General features: G+C 40.9%; 1 protein-coding gene across 1 annotated transcript in view; it reads left to right on the top strand.

The window, feature by feature from the left end:
• LOC145352714 (EH domain-containing protein 3-like) overlaps positions 1–19,076 on the top strand; it is a 71,045-nt gene extending 51,969 nt beyond the window's left edge. The window contains exons 5-6 of the mRNA XM_080202963.1: positions 7,390–7,554; positions 17,002–19,076. Coding sequence (XP_080059089.1) covers positions 7,390–7,554; positions 17,002–17,523 — 687 coding nt within the window. The 3' untranslated portion in view covers positions 17,524–19,076. The remainder of the gene's footprint in view (positions 1–7,389; positions 7,555–17,001) is intronic.
• The last annotated feature ends 4,536 nt before the right edge of the window (positions 19,077–23,612 follow it).

Raw genomic sequence — 23,612 nt, forward strand, 5'->3', positions numbered from 1 at the left:
ACCTATGCATGGGGTTTAGGTAATGTACTCGTTAGAGTTTAGAAGAATGAGGGGAGATCTCATTGAGACGTATAAGATGATGAATGGGATGGATAGGATAGAGGTGGAGAGACTCTTCCCGCTCAAAAAAGACAGTAGGACTAGGGGGCACAGCCTCAAGATAAAGGGGAGGCGGTTTAGAACGGAGTTGAGGAGGAACTTCTTCACTCAAAGGGTGGTGAATCTCTGGAATTCTCTGCCCGTTGAAGTGGTGGAGGCTGCCTCGCTAAATATTTTTAAGAAGCGGGTTGATGGGTTCTTGATAAGAGAGGGGATTAAGGGTTATGGGGAGAGGGCGGGAAAGTGGAACTGAGCCACAACAGATCAGCCATGATCTTATTGAATGGCGGGGCAGGCTCGAAGGGCTAGATGGCCTACTCCTGCTCCTATTTCTTATGTTCTTATGTTCTTACTTTTCCTGTCAGCTTGTACTGTGGCCTTCAGGTTTTTAACCAACCTGTGCTCTGAAGACTTTGGATCTTTTGGTTGCATTTGGTACCACAGCAAACTTCTGGCCGCAAACTTCATTCCCCATTCCCAGGAATTCACCGAATGGCCCCGAATCTCTCTCTCCGTGCCTGAAGATTGGGTGTTGCTATCTGTGCCATGTAATTTACTTACGAAGATGGTCTATGCTTGAACATCCATTGAAATTATGAAGAGTGGTATTGTGGGCCTGACTCGGGATGTTCAGTTCAGATATTTGCTTTATAACAGTTAGGATTGTTCTCCATATTAATGCCAGAATTCCAGCTGTCACCACTAAACACCTAGAGGTGGGGAAATTTCCCTGTCAGGTGAATTTTATGTACGCACTTGATGACATTTAATTGAAACAACATTGAAGATGAGAGCTGAGAATGCTGGCGTGAACATCCAAAATTAATCTCTCTGCCCCACACTTAGCCCCGTCTCTGAATGTTTCTCTGATTCAAATATTCTGTTTTTCCTTTCAAGATGGTTGTCTCTCTTGAGTGTTCCCAGCTCCAATGACCTGCTGATGACCAAAAGCCTGTTTTATTTTATGCAGTGTCCCTTTAAGACTGAAGTGGATTGGGGAGTATTCTGAAAGAAAGTTAAGTAGTTTTCTGATTGGATGGCAGTCTCAGGTTCCAAGAAATGCCCATGTGACCTAAGGTTGCCAAGAGGATGGATAGCTAAGATGCAAAGAGTAAATAAAAATCTAATTGCAGTGGAGTTGGATCAGTCTTTTTTATTTGTCAGTTCAAAACAATATAAAAAGGAAATAAGCAAGGTTCTTCCCCAGTAGAACAGATTTCTGCTTGCCTGTCTTCAAACAGATTCTGGTGTTGACACAAGTCTTTGAGAATAGAGCAGAATCTGTATTACTGTACGTGTTGCACAGTTGGAAAGAGCAGAGAGCTGAAGGTGGGAAGGACAAAGGATTAGGAGCTGGGCAAGATGCATTGCATTTGTTTTTGTTGCCAGACCCACCAGAAAGCTTGAAGGAATCTGAAAAGGGAGTCTTGGGGCTCCAGTGTCATCATAGAAACCATAGTGCAGAAGGAGGTCATTTGGCCCATCGAACGTGCACCAACAGCAATCCCACCCGGATACTTCCTATCCCTTTAACCTCGCATATAGAACATAGAACATAGAACATTACAGAGCAGAACAGGCCCTTCGGCCCATGATGTTGCGCCGACCAGCTTTTAAAAAAAAACAACACTAACCCACTAATCTAAACCAATCCCATTTCGTCCATAAACCTTACCTTCCAAATCCCCCTGACATTAAGGAACAATTCATCATTGTCAACCAACTTAAACATTTTTTCATCTTTGGAAAGAATGTTCCAAGGAATATCTTTGGACTGTGGGTGGAAACCAGAGCATCCGGGGGAAGCCCACGCAGACACAGGGACGATGTGCAAACTCCACACAGTGCCCTGAGGCTGGAATTGAATCTGGGTCCCTGGCGCTGTGAGGCAGCAGTGCTAGCCACTATGCCACCCCAGGACTGTTGTGACTGGAGTGTGAGGAGGGTTTGTAAGACGTGCATTTTGTCAGCGGGGATCAGTCCAGGGACTTCAAATGGAAAGCTGTTACTGCTGAATGCAACTTGAAAGTTATTGAGTGGGAAGTGGGAGATCCTACGTAGGAGAGGTCAAGTTGCAAAGACTGAAAAATTGCATGTCATGCCAGTTTGTGGGTATGATTTTGTGGAGATTTCTTTCTCTTAAAAGTTGTTTTTTTGATTCATAGGACATGGGCATCACTGGCTCACCAGCATTTGTTGCCCTTGAGCAGAGTGGTTTGTTGGGCCATTTCAGAGGGAGGTTGCGAGTCAACCACATTGCTGTGACTCTGGAATCACTTGTAGGCTAGACCAAATTTCTTTCCCTAAAAGACATTAGTGAACCAGATGGGTTTTTGCCACAATTGACAATGGTTTCATGGTCATCAATTCCAGATTTTTTTTTATTGAATTCAAATTCCACCATTTGCCGTGATGTGATTCAGACCTGGGCCCCCAACATTAGCTGAGTTTCTGGATTAATTGTCTAGTGATAATACCAATAGGCCATCACCTTTTCCATTTGGATCATATCACTAAATATTGTTTCTTAAATTAGTCAAAAAGTAAGTACTGCTCTGTTCAGAATCACTTGAAGGAAACAAAGAGGCAAAGATACAAAATGTATTCTGGATGGGAGACTTCAGTGTGAAAGATCAGCTTAGTTTGGGACTGCCACTGACTGAGTTGGCAAGGTCCTGAAGATGATTGCTGCTAGCTTGTATCTGTATCAGATGGTGAAGAAATTTTGAGGAAAAGTGGTATATCCTGCTTGACCTCACCCTCACAAACCTGCCGGTCACAAGCGCAGTCACAGAAGCTTCCACTGCACTATCTTCCTGAAGACATTTTATTAAGTTGTAAATGTGGAGAAAATGTTGCCTTTTGGAGAAGCTAAAATATTAAATACAAGATGATGACTAATAAAGCCAGCAGTGAAATAGAGATATTTATTGACTCAGCAGTTAGAATGTGGAACTCGTTACCGCAAGAAGTGTTTGATGCCATCTTCATAAAGTCTTGTATATCAGTTTTGCAATGAATCACTGATCATTTACAACACCTAAGGGGGCAATTGGGCCCATCATGTCATGCTTGTTGTCAGACTAATCCCATCTTCCTGCGTTCCACCTCCTCCAGAGATGTGCAGGTTGGGTTGATTGGCCGTGGTAAATTGCCCCTTAGTGTCAGAGGGATTAGCAGAATAAATATGTGGTGCTATGGTGATAGAGCATGGGTGGGACTGTTATCGGTGCAGATGTGATGGAACAAATGGCCGCCTCCTGTACTGTAGAGTTTCTATGATTCTGTTCCATTCTGTTCGGTCCGTAGCTTTGCAAGTCATAGCTTTTAAAGTGGACATCCAAGTAACTTCATTGCAGTGTTAATGTAAGTCTACCTGTGACACTAAATAAAATAAATGTCTTTCCTCTGAATGTGTTCTCTCCTAATCACCTTACCATCCTGTCCTGTCTGATATTAATTCTAGGTAATATTCTCTCTATTTATTCCATATGTCCTCATCTTGCTTTAACCTGATTTCTCTCCCCAGCTATGTACAATTGCTTGCACCTATCTCTTCCTTAATCTTTTGCATCAATTTCTCTCAAGTGCCTTGCCTTTCTCTTGTCCTCGGCCTTCAGGTGTTTCCACAGCTTTCTGCCTAGTCTCTGCTGAATGCCCGTCTGTGGCACCATGGCTGTGTCTTTAATGCCCATGAGCTAGAACAGCTGAAAATAATTAGCTCAGTGGACTACATACTAGAAAAAAGCAAAGTGTTGTGGGGTGTGGCGTCTAAAAAAGGAAGCAGATAATACAATGCAAGATATTAAATGGCTGTAGGGCTGCCAGAAATAAAGGCCACAATGAAATTGACCCATCGGATGAGAGTGATACGGAAGAGTGGGGCCAGAGCTGATAGGAAGCGTTTTTAAACATGGATAGAATGTGGGTACGAAGTTTAGCAAGAACATTGGCACGGAATTTGAGAAACACCAAAAACTTGTGGGAAGTCTTGCAGAATTAAAATTAGATGAGCAGGCCTCAGCAGGAAGCATTGCAGCATCAGTAAATGGCAGGAAATACGTACTGTAGATGTTTACGTCAAAGAAATGGATTGCAATTATACAGTGCTGTTCATACCTTTGGATGTTCCATGATTTACAACCAATGAAATACAATTAACATGGTCTTACACAGTTTCAGGTACAAATGTTAACCATACCCATTGCGAAGGACAAACAAACATAAATTTAGTTGACAATGTGTGTGCACTCTTAAAGATCTGTAAGAATCTCCTGTGACATTGCACGTAGAAAAACTAAACTAAGATGAAGTTGGGTCAGAGGGCAAGGGGATAGTTGTACTATGGTGTGGAGATGCTGGTGTTGGACTGGGGTAGGCACAGTGAAGTCTCACACCAGGGTAAAGTCCAACAGATTTATTAGGCAGCACAAGCTTTCGGAGCACTGCTTCTTCATCAGGTAAGTGGGAGTTATGATCACTAACAGGACATATACAGACACAACTCAATTTACAAGATAATGGTTGAAATGCGAGTCTTTACAGGTAATCAAGTCATAAAGGAACAGACAATAAGTGGAGAGTGGGTTAAGCACAGGTTAAAGAGATGTGAATTGTCTCCAGCCAGGACAGTTAGTGAGCTTTTGCAAGCCCAGGCAAGTTGTGGAGGTTACAGATAATGTGACATGAACCCAAGATCCCGGTTGAGGCCATCCTCGTGTGTGGAACTTGGCTACCAGTCTCTGCTCAGCAATTCTACGTTGTCGTGTGTCGTGAAGGCCGCCTTGGAGAATGCTTACCTGAAGATCAGAGGCTGAATGCCCGTGACTGATGAAGTGTTCTCCGACTGGAAGAGAACACTTCTGCCTGGTGATCATCAAGCAGTATTCATTCATCCTTGTTGTAGCGTATGCATGGTCTCTCCAATGTACCATGCCTTGGGACATCCTTTCCTGCAGTGTATCAGGTAGACAATGTTGACCAATTTGCAAGAGTTTGTACCGTGTACCTGATGGATGTTGTTCTCACGTGAGATAATGGCATCCATGTCAATGATGCGGCACGTCTTGGAGAAGTTGCTGTGGCAGGGCTGGTGTTGTGGTCACTGTTCTCCTGAAGGCTGGGTAGTTTGCTGCAGCAATGGTCTATTTGAGGTTGTGTGGTTGTTTGAAGTCAAGAAGTGGACGTGTGGGGATGGCCTTGACGAGATGTTTGTCTTCACTGATGACATGTTGAAGGCTCCGGAAAACGTGTTGTAGATTCCCTGCTCTGAGGAAGTACTGGACGACGAAGGGTACTCTGTCCGCTGTGTTCCGTATTTGTCTTCTGAGGAGGTCGGTGCGGTTTTTCGCTGTAGCATGTTGGAACTGTTGATTAGTCGAGTATCATATCCTGTTCTTATGAGGGCGTCTTTCAGTGTCTGTAGGTGTCTGTTGCGAACCTCCTTAACTGAACAGATCCTGTGTATGTGGGGGCCTTGTCCGTAGGGGATAGCTTTTTTAATGTGTTTAGGGTGGAAGCTGGGGAAGTGGAGCATTGTGATGTTATCCATGGGCTTGTGGTACAGTGAAGTGCTGAGATGACCATCCTTGATGGAGATGTGTGTGGCCAAGAATGTGGCCGATTCTGGTGAGTCCGATGGTGGGATGGAAAGAAGAGAAAGCGTTCTCCAAGGCAGCCTTCATGACACACGACAGCACAAAGTAGCTGAGCAGAGACTGACAGCCAAGTTCCGCTCACGAGGACAGCCCCAAACGGGATCTTTGGATCATGTCATACTATCTGTAACCCCCACAGCTTGCCTGGAGTCGCAAAATCTCACTAGCGGTCCCGTCTGGGGACAATACACATCTCTGTAACCTGTGCTTAACGCTCTCTCCATTCCCATTGTCTGTACTTTTAAGACTTGATTAGCTGTAAAGACTCATTCCAATCATTATTCTGTAAATTGAGTTTGTGTCTTTATATGCCCATTCACCTGACGAAGGAGCAGCGCTCTGAAGGCTAGTGACGTTTGCTGCCAAATAAACCTGTTGGATTTTAACCTGGTGTTGTGAGACTTCTTACTGTCCGTAAAGATGTTGGCATTTTGAGGTGCGATTTGGTCCCCATCGCTGTTCCATGCTTCTGGATGAAGAACTGGTTGTTGAAGGTAGAGACATTGTGATCCAAGATGAAGCGGATGAATTGTAGAATGGCATCTGGAGATTGGCAGTTGTCAGCGTTGAGTACTGAGGCAGTTGCAGCAATGCCACCGCCATGGAGGATGCTGGTGTAGAGTGCCGAGACATCCATTGTAACAAGGAGTGTTCCTGGAGACCATGCAGACACTACAACGGATGCTTGACAATCACCAAGCAGGAGTATTCCCTTCCAATCGGGGAACACTTCAGCAGTCACGGGCATTCGGCCTCTGATCTCCGGGTAAGCATTCTCCAAGGTGGCCTTCACAAGACACAACAGTGCAGAATCGTGTCAGAGACTGATAGCCAAGTTCTGCATACATGAGGACGGCCTCAGCTGGGATCTTGGGATGATGTCACGTTATCTGTAACTCCCATGACTTGCCTGGGCTTGCAAAATCTCACTAACTATCCTGTCTGGAGACAATACACATCTCTTTAACTTCTGCTTGCCCTCTCTCCACTCACATTGTCTGTATCTTTTAAAACTTGATTATCTGTAAAGACTCGCAAACCAACTGTTATCTTGTAAATTGAGTTTGTGTCAGTATATGCCCTGTTTGTGAATACAAGTCCTCACTCACCTGATGAATGAGTAGCGCTCTGAAAGCTTGTGCTGCCAGATAAACCTATTGGACTTTAACCTGCGAAACTTCTTACCATAGTTGTATTGTCCAGCAGAAATCATCCAGCATTTTAAATCATGCATTTTGTTCTTTCTGCTGCAAATATAACTTTTGGTAATTTTATTTATTTATAGTTAAATAGAAAGTCTTGTATAATGTGCAAAGCAGAGAAAGACACTTGATTGGAATGAATGACTTCCTTGTGAAATAGGGACTAATGGGCTGGGAGGGTCAGAATTTATGTGCTGCAGTGACACCACTGGCAGGAGGTGTTATGTGAAGTTTACAAAGTTTTCATTGTAAATATGCAGGTTATAATGTAAATGTTGACTCAAAGGTGACTGTCACATGAGCAAAAGAAGTAATGTTTGTTGACATGAAGTATGTATAGGTGTAAAACTTTCAATCTACAGTAGATGAATATGAAGGATACATTGGGTATTGAATTTTGTTTTCTAATCATTACGTGTATTGCTTTCCAGGTTCATGCCTACATCATCAGTTACTTGAAGAAGGAGATGCCAGCAATGTTTGGGAAAGAAGTAAAGAAAAAGGAGATGATAAGTAGACTTCCGGAGATATATTTCACTCTCCAACAGGAACACAATATTTCTGCTGGGGATTTTCCCAACGTAACCAAGATGCAGGTACGGTGACGTAAATTAATTTCTCCAATAATTTTCCATTTGATGGTGTACCGGGAACAGTGCTTTTTTTTACGGGAAGAGAGGCTGGGTATTTGAGGATTTGACTGTTATATCTAGAATTAATTTACAGATTTATCACAAACAAATCTTGCTATTCTGCTTTTTAAAAAGAAAGACCCTTTGCACTTCAATGTTTTAGTGAGGTGGATGCTATGTTGGTACCAAAATAGAAGATAGAAAATGGGGGAGCTAAAGAGTGTTTGTTCAGTTAGGTATAGACATTACAACATGGAAACAGCCATTCAGCTCAACCTATCTGACCTGGTGCTTGCCCTCCACATGAATAAATAATCCAAATCATGTTTACCCTGTTTCTAGATCTGTTAATTCCCTTTTCCTTCATTTGTTTATCCAATCTAATAAATATTGACATAATTTCTGCTTTAACTATTAAACCTGGAAGTGAATTCAAAAGCCTGACCGCTCTCTATGTGAACATGTTCCTCCTGCTCACTATTGTAAATCTCTTTTACATTTAACTTTGAATCTCTGGCCCTTCCATGTGATTCAACTGCTTGAAACAGTTTGCTTCTAACAATCATGATGTAGAGATGCTGGCATTGGACTGGAGTGGGCACAGAAAGAAGTCCAGCAGGTTCATTTGGTAGCATGAGCTTTTGGAGCGCTGCCCCTTCATCAGGTGAGTGCCACTTACTTGATGAAGGAGCAGTGCTCTGAAAGCTCGTGCTACCAAATAAATCTGTTGGATTATAACCTGGTGTTGTGAGACTTCTTACTCTAACAATCTCATCCCATTTTTTCATATATATAAACACTTCAGTCAAATCACTCTGTAATCTGTGTCTTAATGAAAAAAATTCTTATGATTCTTCATAACTTCATGGCCTTTATATTCTATAACCCAGATTAGAACCTAGAATTTTGCAAACTTTTGAAAATTATTTCATGGAATGTGAGCATTGCCGGCCGGGTCAGTATTTGTTGCCAGTCTCTAATTGTCCTTGAGAAGGTGGTGGTGAGCTGCCTTCTTGAATCGCTGCAATCCATGGTGTAGGTACACCTACAATTCTGTTAGGGAGGGAGTTCCAGGATTTTGATCCAGTTGCAGTAAAAGAACAGCAATGCAATTCCAAGTCAGAATTGTGTGTGGCTGGGAGGGGAATTTGCAGGTGGTGGCGTTCCCATGCATTTGTTGTTGTACTTGTCCTTCCAAGTAATAGAGGTTGTGGGTTTGGAAGGTGCCATTGCAGAAGGCTTGGCAAGTTTCTGTAGTGCTTATGTGTGAAATACATTGCTGCCCTGTTCATCAGTGGTTGAGGAGTGAATGTTTAAGATAGTGGATTAGGTGCTAATTAAGCAGGCTGCTTTCCCTTGGTTGTTGTTGAGTTTCTTGTGTTCATCCAGGCAAGTGGAGAGTATTTCAACACACTCCTGCCTTATTGATGGTAGACAGGCTTTGGGGAGTTGGAAGGCACGTTACTTGCTGTAGGATTCCCAGCCTCTGACCTGATCTTGTAGCTACAGTATTTGTATGGCTGGTCCAGTTCAGTTTTTGGTAATTGGTAAACCCCAGGATATTGTTGGTTGGGGATTCAATGATGATAATGCCATTGAATGCCAATGAGAAACAGTTAGATTCTCTTTTGTTAGAAATGGTCATTTTGGCGTAAGTGTTACTTGCCACATGGAAGCTGAAGCCTGAACATTGTCCACTTCTTGGTATATATGGACACAGCTTGCTTCTACATCTGAGAAGTCATGAATGTTTTTGAAGATACTACAGCCAGTGAACATCCCCACTTCCAACCTTAAGCTAGAGGGAGGGTCATTGATGAAGCAGCGGAAGATCCTGAGCTGCTGTTATCTTTCCATACACCGCCGCAACTGATGCAATCAGTAATAAAAAGCTAGATTCCATAATGGTGACCATGCAATTGCTAGATTATTGTACAAACCTATCTGGCTCATTAATGCCTTTCAAGGAAGAAAATCTGCTGTCCTCACTCAGTCTAGTCTACACGTGACTCCAGGCACATAACAATGTGGTGGACTCTTAAATACCCTTTGAAATGGCCAAACAAGCCATTCAGTTGCATTAAAATGCCACACAAAAGTTGTTTTTAAAAAAAGAGGATGTAACCAGACAAACTATCTGGCATCGACGTAGCCACTGGAAATGTCAAAGGCACACCCTACTCTATCAGTCTTGCAAAGTTCTCACTGACATCTGAGGATTTGTGCCAAAATTGGGAGAGCTGTCCCATAGACTAGTCAAGTAACAGCCTGATACAGTCTCTGAATTATAACTTGCAGCCAATATCCATGACTGCTGCATCACCATCCATGGGTGTGTCCTTTGCCACCAACAAAACAGACCCACCAGGGGTAGTGGCACAGTGACATACATTTAGGAAGGCATTGGCCCTGAGAGTCTTCAACACTTACTCATAAAAGTCTCATGGCGTCAGGTCAAATATGGGCAATGAAATTCCCTGCTCAGTGCCACTTACCATTTCCTTCTGATGGTGAATCAAATCTAAGCATCATGATGCATTGTGTGCCATCAGCAACAGATCCGTATTCCGCCATATCTCGTGGCCTGACTTCGCAATCATCCAACTATTACGATTAAATGTAGGGTATCTACACTAGTTCAATGAGTACAGGTGAGCATACCAGAAGCAGCATCAGGCATACAAAAACATGCATGTCAATCTGGTGAAACTATAATACAGGACTAAATGCATGCTGAACAGTGGAAGCAGCATGCAATAGACAGAGCTAAGCAAAGTTCTGGATTCCTGCTGTATTCAGTTTTAATTGGCAGTGAGCAATTCAGCAGACAAGAGGAAGAGGCCCCATCCCTGACCTCAATGATGGGAGAGCCTAATGCATGGGAGGAGGCTGTAATATCTGTAAACGTCAGCTAGAGGAGCCCAGTGGATGATATGTCTCGGTCTTTTCCTGAGGCCCCACCATCACAGATGCCGGTCTGCAACCAATTCAGTTCATTCCCGTTGATGTTAAGAAATGACTGAGTGTCATGCAACAATGGCTAATGGCTCCAATAACACTTTGACAATTGTACTGAAGACTTGTGCTCCAGAATCCTAGCCAGGTTATTCCATGACAATTACATTGTTATCTGCTTGACAGTTTGGAAAATGACTTGGGTATGCCCTGCTCAAAAAGAGGACAAATCCAGTTAACTGAATCACAATCCATTAGACTACTCTCAATCATCAGCAGAGTCTTTGTTGTTGACAGTACTATCAAGTGGCACTTAGCAATAGCCTGCTCACTAATGCTCAGTTTGGTTCTGCCGAGACCACTCAGCTCCTTGATCCTCAGCCCTTTATGTCCTTGGTCCAAACAGAGCTAGACCAGCCATTTGAATACTGTGTCTATATGAGTAGTTCAGAGGTTGGCAATTCTGCATCAAGAAACACACCTTCTGACTCTCCAAAGCTTATCCACCATCTACAAGGTACAAGACAGGAATGTGATGGAATACTGTCCATTTGCCTGAATGAGCGCAGTTCCAACAATATCAAATCTCAAACCATCTAGGAAAAAGTAGCCCACTTGGTCAGAACCCCCATCCATCACTTTTTAACATTCATTTCCTCCATCATCGGTGACATGGTTGCACATTGGTTAGCACTGTTGCCTCATAACGCCAGGGACCCAGGTTTGATTCTCAGCTTGGGATGTTGTCCATGCAGAGTCTGCATGTTCTCCGTGTCTGTGTGGGTTTCCTCCGGGCGCTAATTAGGTGCATTGGCCATGCTAAATTCTCCCTTAGTGTGCCCAAACAGACATCGGAGTGTGGCAACTAGGGGATTTTCACAGTAACTTCATTGCGGTGTTTAGGTAAACCTACTTGTGACACTAACAAATAATTTTTGATGCACTATGGTTGTTGCGTGTACATCTACAAGATGCACTGCAGCAAGCAACTTGCCAAGCATCCTTTGACCACATCTAACAAACCTGCTACCTCAACCAAGAAAGAGCAGCAGATATATGGGAATGCCACCACCTGCAGTCTCCTGCCAAGTCACACACCTTCTTCACCTGGGACTATAGTGTCATTTCTTCTATAAAAGCAGAAAACAACAGATGCTGGAATTCTGATATCCTAATGCTATATCTGCCCATAGTTTTCACTCCACTGGAATTGGAACTCCAAATTTTGAGTGAGAGTTGAACTTGGTGATCCCGTTCAAACCTTTTCTTTGTCTTTCTGCACAGCCCATGATAACTAGGTCACTACTGCCTTCTCTGATTGCAGTGTCAAACTCTCGCTCCAGGAACTGCTGTCTTCCTGCAGTGTCAGATTGTCTCCGTCTGTGCCTCATTCTGGATGTTTGAGTTGAACAATGAGTTGGAGACACTTCACAGACATAATGCTTGACTCCTCGACCTGCTGAAATGGCACATCACTGTCCCTTCCTGTGCAGTCATTTGTTTACTCAAGTTGTTTACTCTGCTTTACAGTTATTTTAGTGCATTTAACATCAGATTTAAATGGATATTAAAGTTTCCGGGCCTCTGCTCACCATGGTTATTCAACAAACCATTTATACTTTTCCTTCTAACAGGTAATGAGACTGCCAACTTAAATCCCTTTTAATTAAATATTTAACGCTGGTATCTTAGGCCTGTGGCTATTTAACTAAGTGATTCCATACAAATAGTAACCTTTATTTAGTAGATTACTAAACTCACTAAGTGTTCAATGAAGCACTGTTTATGCTGCTTTGGTCCGTAGCCCATGATCTGTGATTCCATTATTAAGCCCTGGGCAGCACAGACCATTCCAGTCATACTGAGCAATGCATATCATCTCACCAGAATGTGATCAGGCCTATTTGGCAAAATGTTTTATCCTGCAGTAGAAAGACCTTCACTTTCAGTGATATAAATATTCTAAGTTGCGAGGCTGAAGCAACATACATGAAGATGTGAGCAGCTTGCACTTTACCTATCTGTGATTTTCTCCACCCTACCTGAGCCATGTACATCAGCAGTTCATCGTTATCTTTTTGTTCTGCTTTGTAGTTTTTGACGTGAAATTCAAAAGTACAGGAAATTTTTGGGCAATATCCCATGTATATACTAGCTAATTTATCTCGCTGGCACTACATCAGTGATTCTGCAGCTTGAAATCGGAGCCAGAGATACTAATGTTACCACTGGGGGCTTTTCAGAGCTAATCTGATATGCATGTAAAAGCCGCTATTGTCTGATGCTTGTAAAACAGATCCTATAATAATGATGCAATCCTGCGGTGTGAATATTTACACCACTGCAGTGCTTATATTTGCCACAAGGGGGCACAGGTTAGATTGGGTGGAAGCTCACATGAGCTCATCAATATCTGATGAATGAGTCAATTGTCATTGAGCTAATGTTTCAGTTTTTTGTTCAATCTGCTGGCATCCCAATACAATTGGTATAGTGCTTATGCTTTTGTAGGTTTGCTTCATATCTAGGCCGGTGTTTGTATACACTAGATCTGTTTTGTAGATAGAATATGTGTATTTTTTTTGTGTGATTTGTATATACTGAGGAACGTGATGGTGAGAGAGGATGAGCTGTTTGCATAATGGATGATCTTTAGGCGTTTTATCTCATTGGCATTTTTTTTTGCTTTTGAAGTTGCCTTCCACGTCCAAAAATCCTGTCATGTCAAGAAGAGGAGTAATTCTATCTTGACTGAGGTACAAACGACATCCTGTTTAATGACGTGAAGACATGAGTCAAGCAGTTATAGTGCGGACTTTCAACCCTGACCCCAGTAAAGTTTGAGGGTGTGTGCAAGCACTGGAATTTACTGACGTATAGAGGAGTGTCATATACTGGAAACTGATCATGATGGACTTTTGGCTTCTGAAATTGAAACTGCCAGAATTAACCTTTGTAACATGGACAGCAATATTAGTATCTCAGACAGGAGAGTTCTCAAATCTTCCCAACTGCACATGCAGGGGCCTCCTGGGACATTGAAGTGTGCTAGAAACTAAGGCTTGTCATTAATAATGCCTCTAATTCTGCCTGGGAAACAGAGTGGTGGGTTTGAGTTGAGATGCTAGATAGTGGTGGTATATGTTTATATATCACTTGCACTTGTATGATCGTAAAACAATTTCCCCATTTTCATTTTTTTTCTGGCAAAGGTAATGAGTTTAGAAAATTAGAGGTGGCAAGGGCACATAATGTGTACTAGGTGGGGGACATCAGTGTCCTCCTGTTTATTGTCCAGGTCTTGTTGAATGTGGGCGTCGACTGCTTCTTTATCTGAGGAGTCGTGAATAGTGCGGAACATTGTGTAGTCATCGGCAACCAACCCCACTTCTGACGTTGTGATGGAAGGAAGGTCATTGATGAAGCAGCTGAAGATGCTTTGGCCTAGGACACTATCCTGAGAAACTCCTGCAGTGAGTATCTCAGTATTTTAGCTGAGATGATTATATACACTTCCTGTCAGAAGTGTTGATGCTGATCAGTTGAAATGTTAAGAGCAAAAGGCATGTTAAACCAGTAAGCTTTACATTTAACCAGAAGTAGGACTTAAAACAGAAAAAAAAAGAAAATAGCTTAGTTTTTGTTGTTAAAAAACTTAACTTGCAAGAGCAGTAAAATTTTGAGCTCAGGGCCTGGAGTTGTTTCCATGTTCCTCATACTGAATATTTTAAGCGACTGATCTTACTCTGGCTTTTCTGCTGCAGTCATGATGTGGATGTGCCGGTGTTGGACTGGGGTAAACACAGTAAAAAGTCTGACAACACCAGGTTTTAGTCCAACCGATTTATTTGATAGTGAACGCACAAGCTTTCGCGGTTTCCCTCTTCGTCAGGTGAATGGAGAGTTCTGGCCTCGGTTGGACTAAAACCTAGTGTTGTCAGACTTTTTTCTGCTGCAGTTTGAGAACATCAATAATGAAGCCTTTAGGCTGAAGCTTTTGAATAGTTAAGTAGGAATACGCTTCATTTCTGCTTTATGGAAATTCTTGTTCCCAAAACCAAGGGCTTAGATCAAAACTTGCACATTCTGCGGTGTCCAATTTGTAATCCATAGCTTAAACGTTGGAAGAAAATCAGAACAACAAAGAAACAATTTTTTTTGTGTGAGGAAGCTGCAGTCAGTGCAGTGAAATTGTTTGAAACGTTTAGAAATAATTCATGGCATGGTCTCTGGTGTAAACACACGCACTAAAAAATGGGAGAATACAATGGCAGTGCTTTGGCACTCTTTAAAGGTCAAATAATGTTGCATTTTTCTTGGACGTGGGAGTTCCTTTGCATTTCCTCAGGTTTCTGGAATTAAACATGGACTGTGTTAAAAGCAGTCGCCACTAAACTAAAGTAGGCCATTCAGCCCATCAAGCCTGTTCCACAAAGATTATTGCTGATCTTTTTCAACTACACCTTCCTTCACTATCTCATAATTGCTTTGTTCCTTTGGTATCTGAAAATCTATCAATCTGTGTGTTGAATATACTCCAAGCATTCGCAGCTCTGAGATGGAGCATTCTAAATATTTGTCATTTCTCCTCGTCTTGGTTCTAAATGATTGACCCCTTATTCTGAGACTGTGACTGCTCCCACTTCATTCTAGACTCCCCAGCCAGGGAAACCATCCTCCTTTTACCTACTTGGTAAAGCCCTGCATGAATTTTATATATTTCATTAATATCACCTTGCAAATTATTTTTTGAGTTTGCATCAATTGTGAAGGGATAAATTTTAATTTTCGTGAATAATAAGTACTGTGACCTGGCAATTGTTGACCTGGAAGCAGTACCAGCAGAAAGGAAATTGAGACCAAAAGTTGTGTGGTTTACAGACACAAAAAGATAGCTATAAGCAGAGGTGATCAGCGCACATATGCTGATACAAAGTGAAAGCAGTCAGAGACAAAGAGAAATTGAAGAAGAAGAAATCACTGAGCTCAGTTTTTCTGGTTGGCAGTAAGGACAGGAACTCCTTGAGGGACTGCAAGCTGGCTTATAAGATCTCATAGCAGGAAAGCTGTATGATTAGCTCAGAGACAATAAAGGGCTGGGTGTATTCCTAGAAATGACCAAATCGTGAACTGGGGTATTCCACAGAACAGAATCCCTAAGGTGCAGAAGGAGTCCATTCGGTCTATCAAGTCTGCATCGACTCTCTGAAAGAGCATCTTCCCCAGGCCATGAAATTTAACCTTTTATTTAAGAATCATTTGCCTGTTAATTCATATTTAAGTTCTGTTGATTCTTATTTGTATTAAAGTAAAAATGACAAAAAGTGAAATTTCATTGGTAATTTTTTCATTTGGGTGTCTTTTGACAAATTCAGTTATTTTGGTTTACGGTTCCTCCAAGCATCACAAGAATAGTACAAAATCAAACGGTAAAAGGGGGGGGAGAGACACTTGAAATAATAATAATGAAAAAATGCTAGGAAAACTAATAGGGCTAAAATGTGGCCTGTATCCTAGGGTCATGCTGCAGAGATAATAGATGCATCGATTGTAATCTAGTCCCTAGATTCTGGAAAGGTACCAATGAATTGGAAAACTGCGCATGTAACACAACTATTCAAAAAAAAAAGAGGGAGACAGATTGCAGGAAATATACTTTAACATCTGTCATTGGGGAAAATGTTAGAATTCATTATTAATGAGGTAGCAGCAGGGCATTTAGCAAATCGTACTGCAGTCAGACAGGATTAACATGGTTTTGTGAAAGAGAAATGGTGTTTGACAAATTTATTTCGAATTCTTTGAGGATGTAACAGGCAGGAAAACCAGTATTTGAATTTCCAAAAGACATTCAATAAGGTGCCACATAAAAAGATTATCATGTAATGTTGTCAATGTTGGAAAGGGTAAATCAAGGCGAGCTTCATGGTGAATTGAGAGCAGGTGATGCTCATTGAAGCTTGTACTTAAGAGCTGTGTTTTTCCCATTGGGGGAGGCTTCTGCACAATGAGAGGTTTGAGAAGGGAAGAGTAGTGTTTATGTTGAACTGTTGTATCACAAAACTATTATGAATCATCAGAATGTCTTCTGCCAAATTCACTAATTCATTTAACAAAGGTAAGAGCTTATGATGTTAGGTTGATATATTAGCATGGATGGAAAATTGGCATTCATGCTGCACATGAACCTCTTCCCATTCTTCTAATCCTGCCAACATAACTTTCTCTTCTGTTTATCTAACTTTTGCTCAAATGCAACTAATCTAGCAGCAGAACGGACCTTCCATGTTGTGTCACTCTGTAATGTTGAAAAATATTCAGATTGAGTAGATGATGCTTGGTGATTTGACAACTGGACAAATTTTGTAGTTCTTCAATCAGAGTATGAAAGGACTAGTGGCCAGAACTGACTCGATTTTGCTGCTATTTAATGTTTAATTCTTTTTGCTTTGGCAGGAAATGCTGCAGTCCTGTGACTTCAGCAAATTTCATACTCTGAAACCCAAGCTGCTGGAGGCAGTGGATGAGATGTTGGCCAATCACATTGCCGAACTGATGAACCTGATCCGCCAAGAAGAGGCGAGCAAGCCTGCACAGGCTGTGACGGGCGGGGCATTTGATGGCAACCTTAACGGGCCTTTTAATGAAGGGTATGGTGAGGGTGCCGGCGCAGGAATAGATGAGACTGAGTGGATTGTGGCAAGGGAGAAGTCAAAGTATGATGAAATTTTCTACACGCTCTCACCAATTAATGGCAAAATCAGCGGGAACAATGCAAAGAAAGAAATGGTCAAGTCTAAATTGCCAAACACTGTCTTGGGGAAGATCTGGAAACTGGCTGATAACGATCGGGATGGAATGCTGGACGATGAGGAATTTGCTTTGGCTTGTCACCTGATTAAGATAAAACTCGAAGGATATGATTTGCCCGGTGAATTACCAGAGCATCTCATACCTCCATCCCAAAGAAAGAACTGAGTCCATTTAGTGGAGAGACAAATTGGTGAATGGATGGCAGAAAGAGCTGTTCAGTTAATTCTGGGAGAGGATGGTAAGGGCCGTTTGGGTACATTAGATCTAATTTCTCTATAACATAAACCTAAGATACTCACTTAACATTTTTGCTAAATCAAGTGCTGGTGCATTTTAACTGGAAGATATAAAGATTAGTGGCTCACGCTGCACTCTCTGATACCTGGACTTCTAAACTTGCACCAGAGCATGATGTAGTGCCGCGTACATCTGATTAACGTGACTGAATATTTCTACATAAGCTTCATGTTTCTGAAATGTCCTGACTGGCTACAGATGTGCAAAGGTCTTGCCACTCTTCCTGTCTGGTCTGCCCCTCTTATTTTCCTCCACTCTGTCATATTTCTGTTAGGGCAATCTGAACAGGTTCGATCTGGTGTGTGACCAAAATATTGGGGCTTTCCACTTCTGAACAGGCTTCAAACTTCCTGAAGGTAATGGTGGGCTGCCCTGTTAGTTCAATGTTTTGCCAATCCCTCATGTAAAGCATTTCCTGGCTGTACTAGAATCTGGCTTGCAGCATAGGTTGATTTAGCTCAAGCCAGTCCCATGTCACTATAGCAGTACTAGTCCAGTCCATGATGAAGTGCTACGTTTGTAACTGTAGTAAATAGATAAGTACTGCACCAGCACAATGTGAAGCAAGATTTATTTATTGGTTTATTTTTGTTAATCAATTTTGAAAATATTCTGTGGAAAAGTTCTGAAGACCAAAATTTTGAAACTATATTTCCTGCCCTCCAATATTTTATTTAATGGAAACAATTAAAAATTGGAGAGAGGAAAATGCCACGTGTAACCAGTGGAACACTGGTCTCAGCCAGCAGATACTAGAAGGAAGCAGACCTCAAATCCCAGGATTTGTATGTATAACGGTGTAACACTGTGAATGGAGAGTGAACTCCACATAAAATGAAGTGACTTAATCCTATTGAATTTTAAAGAAACATTCCAATTCAAAGCCTCCAAATAGTGGCTTCTGATCTAACAGGTGATTTGAGTAAGGGTCTTGACCAAAACAAAATGTGCAGGTCACAAGTTGTTAAAAGGGATTATATTACCACATATTGCTGAGACTACTAAAAGTAGATGTACTACTTGCAAATTTAAAGGCTTCTCTGTCTTACCTGTTAGAGCTTCAAAATTACTTGTTTTTGGGCACTGATATTGTCTTGTAAATCATGCCCTACAATGCGGGACAGGCTCATATTGGCAGGAATGGTTAGCTTTGGGGGCCACTTTACATAGACTAACAGCCAAAACTTACTTTTACGCTGATTTTTTTTTTAAGTCAAAAATCTCCCTAAAATGTTTCACTAAGATGTTGGCAAAGAAATATACACTGCATCATGATTTGTTCAATGGAGTGAAAGGATATGCCTGATTCCTAGCTGACTTCCAGCAGTTTTAATACACAAGGTAATGTCATCAGGACCATAAGATACGCTGATAATTGTGCATGTTGTGGGTTTACTGCAGAATACTTTGATCTAGGAGGCTGCACTCATTCTTTCCTCAAATTTGGAACAGCCAACCACTATCCTTCTGTAAAAATAAAGAGAGGGAGGAAAAATTCAAGTCAGCTGAGTTATATCTTTATTAGAATTGCTTGGAACTTGTGAGGGTGTTGGGGAGGGCGGGTGAAATTGTTTGGATGAGGAAGATATTTGTGAAGCTGCACTGTTTTTTGTAACATCAAAGTGACAATATCAGGCATCAACTAGCAGAAAGGGAACTAAGTTCAAGCAATGAAAAGTTACTTTGAAGTTTTGGCATAGTTGATGTTTATAAAAAAGGTCAGAATAATTACACTGCAGAATATTTTTCCTGACTCTGCATTATTTTGCTGTACATTTAAATATTATGCAGGATCAATTAAGTGTAACTTTCTTGATCTTCTGCAATTTCTTAACAGGATGAAGTACTGAAAGTCGTAAGTTGAGAGCTGATGAGGTCATTTGGTTAATACACCACGTTACAAATCACTTTACAGCCAACACTTTTAGGAAAGCTTCCATTTTAAAACTCAGCTACTTCAGTGCAGTAGAGGGACAAACCTGATTTAGGTCAGTTTCATTTAGTGCTGATGACTCAAATGTAAATTTTTGCAGATAACCTTTGTTTTATGTTGCACCATTTATTGTTTAATATTGCACCATTTATGAAGTAAGATGATAACTATATATTTTTATTTGCTCAGACCTATGAGGCAGGTTTAAGGAAATATTGAATGCGATAACTGTACTGGGGCTGCTGCTAAATATTCAGTCATGAAGAATGTTAGAAGGTGCCAATCAGAACTTCTCTGGGATCTGTTTCTGAGAGAAATGAGCCTGTAATAACTAGTAACAAAATCATAAGAGATCCCGGGTGCTTAACAACTGAACGGGTCCTGGGTGAAGGCTGCAAAGAGTGAATTCAGACTTTTAATTAACCTCTCATAATACTGGTGAAAAACATACCATCCATAGTGCCTGCTGATATTATGCAACTTCCAAATTAGTCGATACTGAAACTCAAGCTTTATCACCAGATAATTTTGGTAACTGATGGGTAAAGCTGAAGATTAAAAGATATATTTATTTTTACATCGTAGTGACCAATTTGTTTCCTGAGGTGTCTGCCTGAATTTTAAGTTGGACACATTGAGTGTAACTCTTGACATTCGTCTGCCTATCTGTTGAAATGGCTGTCAATCCTTCTGGTTTTCCTGGCTAAAACTTCACCCAAACAAACATTGCTGGTTCTCATAAATCTATCTCCAAAAATGCCATTACACCTGTTTTTGCTGTTCTAGGTAATTTTGTTTGTAACACTGGTTCGTGTGTATAGTCCTGTTGTATAGTTTCCCCTTCATTCTCAGCCTTTTCTAAATAGCAGACTGTGAATGATAGCTACCCTGTCTACTAAACTGAGAATATGGAGATTGATTCATGAAGAGCAGAATGAGGCAAATGGTTACTGCCACCTAGAGGTTATATAACCACTACTGTTTCTAGTTAAAGCTCTCAATTGTGTATCAAAATCTTTAATCTGCTTGTAGGCATACTGTTTCCTGGAGCAGTAGTTTAAACGGGCAATTTTTAAAATCACTGTGTACTTGTATGTTATTGGACACCTCTAATTGCTGCCTTTTGAAGCTGTGAGATTAATTGCTTTTTATTTGTAGGAATAGAAGCCATGAATGCACCACTCTTACATTTGCATTTAGAAATTGTGGGGAATAACAGATTGCATTACATTTACAGCACAGCTTTCCCCATCTCTGAAAAAACTTCAATTGCAATCTAATAAAAAGCGAATGCTGCCTGAGAATCCAGTGCTGTGGCATCCTGATATTGAACAGGCAAGTTAAAGGAGCAACATGCTAGATGTTGACTGCCAAAATCATTATTTTTCATGGGGGCGTGCGAGATTGTTCCCTTTTGCAATGAAATTTGGACAAAATTATATATTTTTAAAGTTGATGAATTTCAATTCATCAATTGAGTTTCTATTTAAGAAACTCCTATACAAAAGCAAAATACTGCAGATGCTGAAAATCTGAAATAAAAAGAAGCCAGACAGCATCCCTGGAGAAGAAAAACAGTCCATGATGGGAATTTACAGTCTTGCTCGAGTGAGACTGGAAATTCCCACCAGAGGTCAATGCACATTTCCGTTGTCCACCCCTTACCTGCTCTGATTCTGTGGCGGGTGAAATCCAGCGATTCAGCTTTGTGTTCTTGTATCAGAACCCAAGTGAAATGCCACCAGCCTGAAATGTTAATTTGTGTTATTTCTCCTTACATGCTGCTGCATCTGCTGCTGAGTATTTTCAACATTTTCTGCTTTTATTTTATAAAGTTAATCTAGAAATGATTCTCTCTTTAAATGGAATGCATCCGTTCTGCAAAGAGGTGGCATCTTAGCACTTAAGGGCATACAGCTTAGATGTTTTAATAATATCACATACAAAATGGTGAACCAGAATATGTTACGATATACAAATTAAAGCAGTTAGTGATCTGGGGGCTGCATGAAAGTTGAAATGAAGAATGAGCCACCACTTGTGGGTGGCTCATTGAATTTTCCAGTTGTACTGTTGTTGGAATCTGCCACCTAATTGAAAATTGCGGCATTTGCACAAAGTCTTTTCTAACCATCTGCTAGTCTCCTGACTGAAGAGTGCACCACTGAATGATTTTAACAAGATGTTTACTACAGATGTAGTGACTTGGGGGTGGACCTCAGTGACACTGATATTAATTTAATTTCCATCAGTAATCAGCATGTCAGTCACAAGCTGAAAGGAGACTGGAGACATGCTACTCGTGGCTAGATAAACTTCTGAAGGTAATGGGAATAATAAAAACATGCTTGTAAAACATAAATATTGGAATCATATGAGTGTGCACTGTTTAGATTTTGCTCATAACAATCATCCAAGTGCTTGACAACCTAAGAATTCTAATAAGTATAGTATCCTGTATGGAAAGCTTTCCCACGAAGGAACTCTTTTTTTTCTTGCCAGTATAGCTGGTACTGCCAAAGTGTCCCATTTTCTTGTTTTAAATTTAACATTAATGTGCCATTTCCTAGAGCAGTGGAAGCTGATTCCTTGTCTAATTAAGCCTTGACTCATTCTTACACTCTCTCTCTCTGTCTTTAATTACCGTTAGCTGTCTTCCTGATTGACATAGTGTATTGTGTTGGTGAACCATGCTTTGGATGTTGTTAGTTTGAATCATTTTTCTTACTCAAATGAGCTTGGAGGTGGATAAATTCAAACTGTTACTGCTTGGGCTCTGTGCCACTCCCACAGCTGCATACTTTCCTTCGGAAGAATTTTCAGCAAAATGTGAATGAGAAAGTCACTCTATTGCACAGTTTGTGGGAGATATCCTCTATCCAACTGGTTCTACCAGTTGAGTATTTTTTATGTGCTTGAGGAGGCTAAACAGGTGAAATGGTGGGTATTAATGAGCATGTTACTCCTGTAATTTGCAATTAATTGAAATTATTCCAGGTATACAGGACAGGCTTGAGTTGTGCAGTTGTGATACAGCTAGGTTGTTCCACCCACTCTTACCTGAGAGACAGAATTCCTTGCAGCCTCTTGTCTAATTGGTTCATCAGAAAAAGATTGCAGTCAAGGGAGAAAGATTGATCCACAGTCTAATTACAAAGGGAAAGTAGAAGATGCTGGACATGACAAATGCACTCTGATGTTAATGTGTCAGTTTCAAAATCAGATATTGCCATAGAAGTTGTTCAGAATCTGACACATGCCAATATATTTTTAATTTGTGTTAGTTACAGACCAGTGGATCTTGTTGCAACTGAATGACTTGATCAGCAACTGGTCTTGTTCTTTATCTTTGTAGCCTTCTTTTTGAGACTGTTACTTGTCAAATCATTCTGTATCATTTTGTATATTTGTGATAAACAAACTGCAGCTTAGCACATTGAGCTGAGAATACACTATTTCAAAGTATTTTGCACAACTGTTTGTGTTGGATTGTCATTAAATGTACCATCCTTGGAGTAGTCCCAAACTTAAGTGGATTGTTTGAAATCTGACCAAATATCAGGCTGCCCTGCATTGTTTATGAAAGAAAGTTTAAAGTGATACTGGGCATGTATTCAAAAACCTGCTTCGGCTTTAGATGCTCTTCTTTATAAACTCTAAACCTGAATTTAGATTTTAAGTTTAAACATGGCTTATCTAATATTTTTCTCTTTTTTTCTATATATTGGAGAAGATAGAATGATTTTATAGCTTCAAAGTCATTACATTTACATCTACAATGTAATATTACATTAAAATGTTCTCTATGAATAAATAAAATCTTGGTTTCTAACTGAATGTGACTTCCTTTTAATTGCTCTCATGCCTGCTCTTTCCATACACATCTTTGATGGGAGAGTGAGAATCGTAGAGTTCTGCATTTCAGTTGGAGAATACAGCTCATTCTGATGTTCTAATTGACATACGCATCATTGTCTGCATAACTTGTGATGGTGCACCAGAGGATAGCATCAAAGATGAACCT

The sequence above is a fragment of the Carcharhinus amblyrhynchos genome, chromosome 14 (assembly GCF_965287045.1).
Source record: "Carcharhinus amblyrhynchos chromosome 14, sCarAmb.v2.hapA, whole genome shotgun sequence".
Classification (NCBI taxonomy): Eukaryota; Metazoa; Chordata; class Chondrichthyes; order Carcharhiniformes; family Carcharhinidae; genus Carcharhinus; species Carcharhinus amblyrhynchos.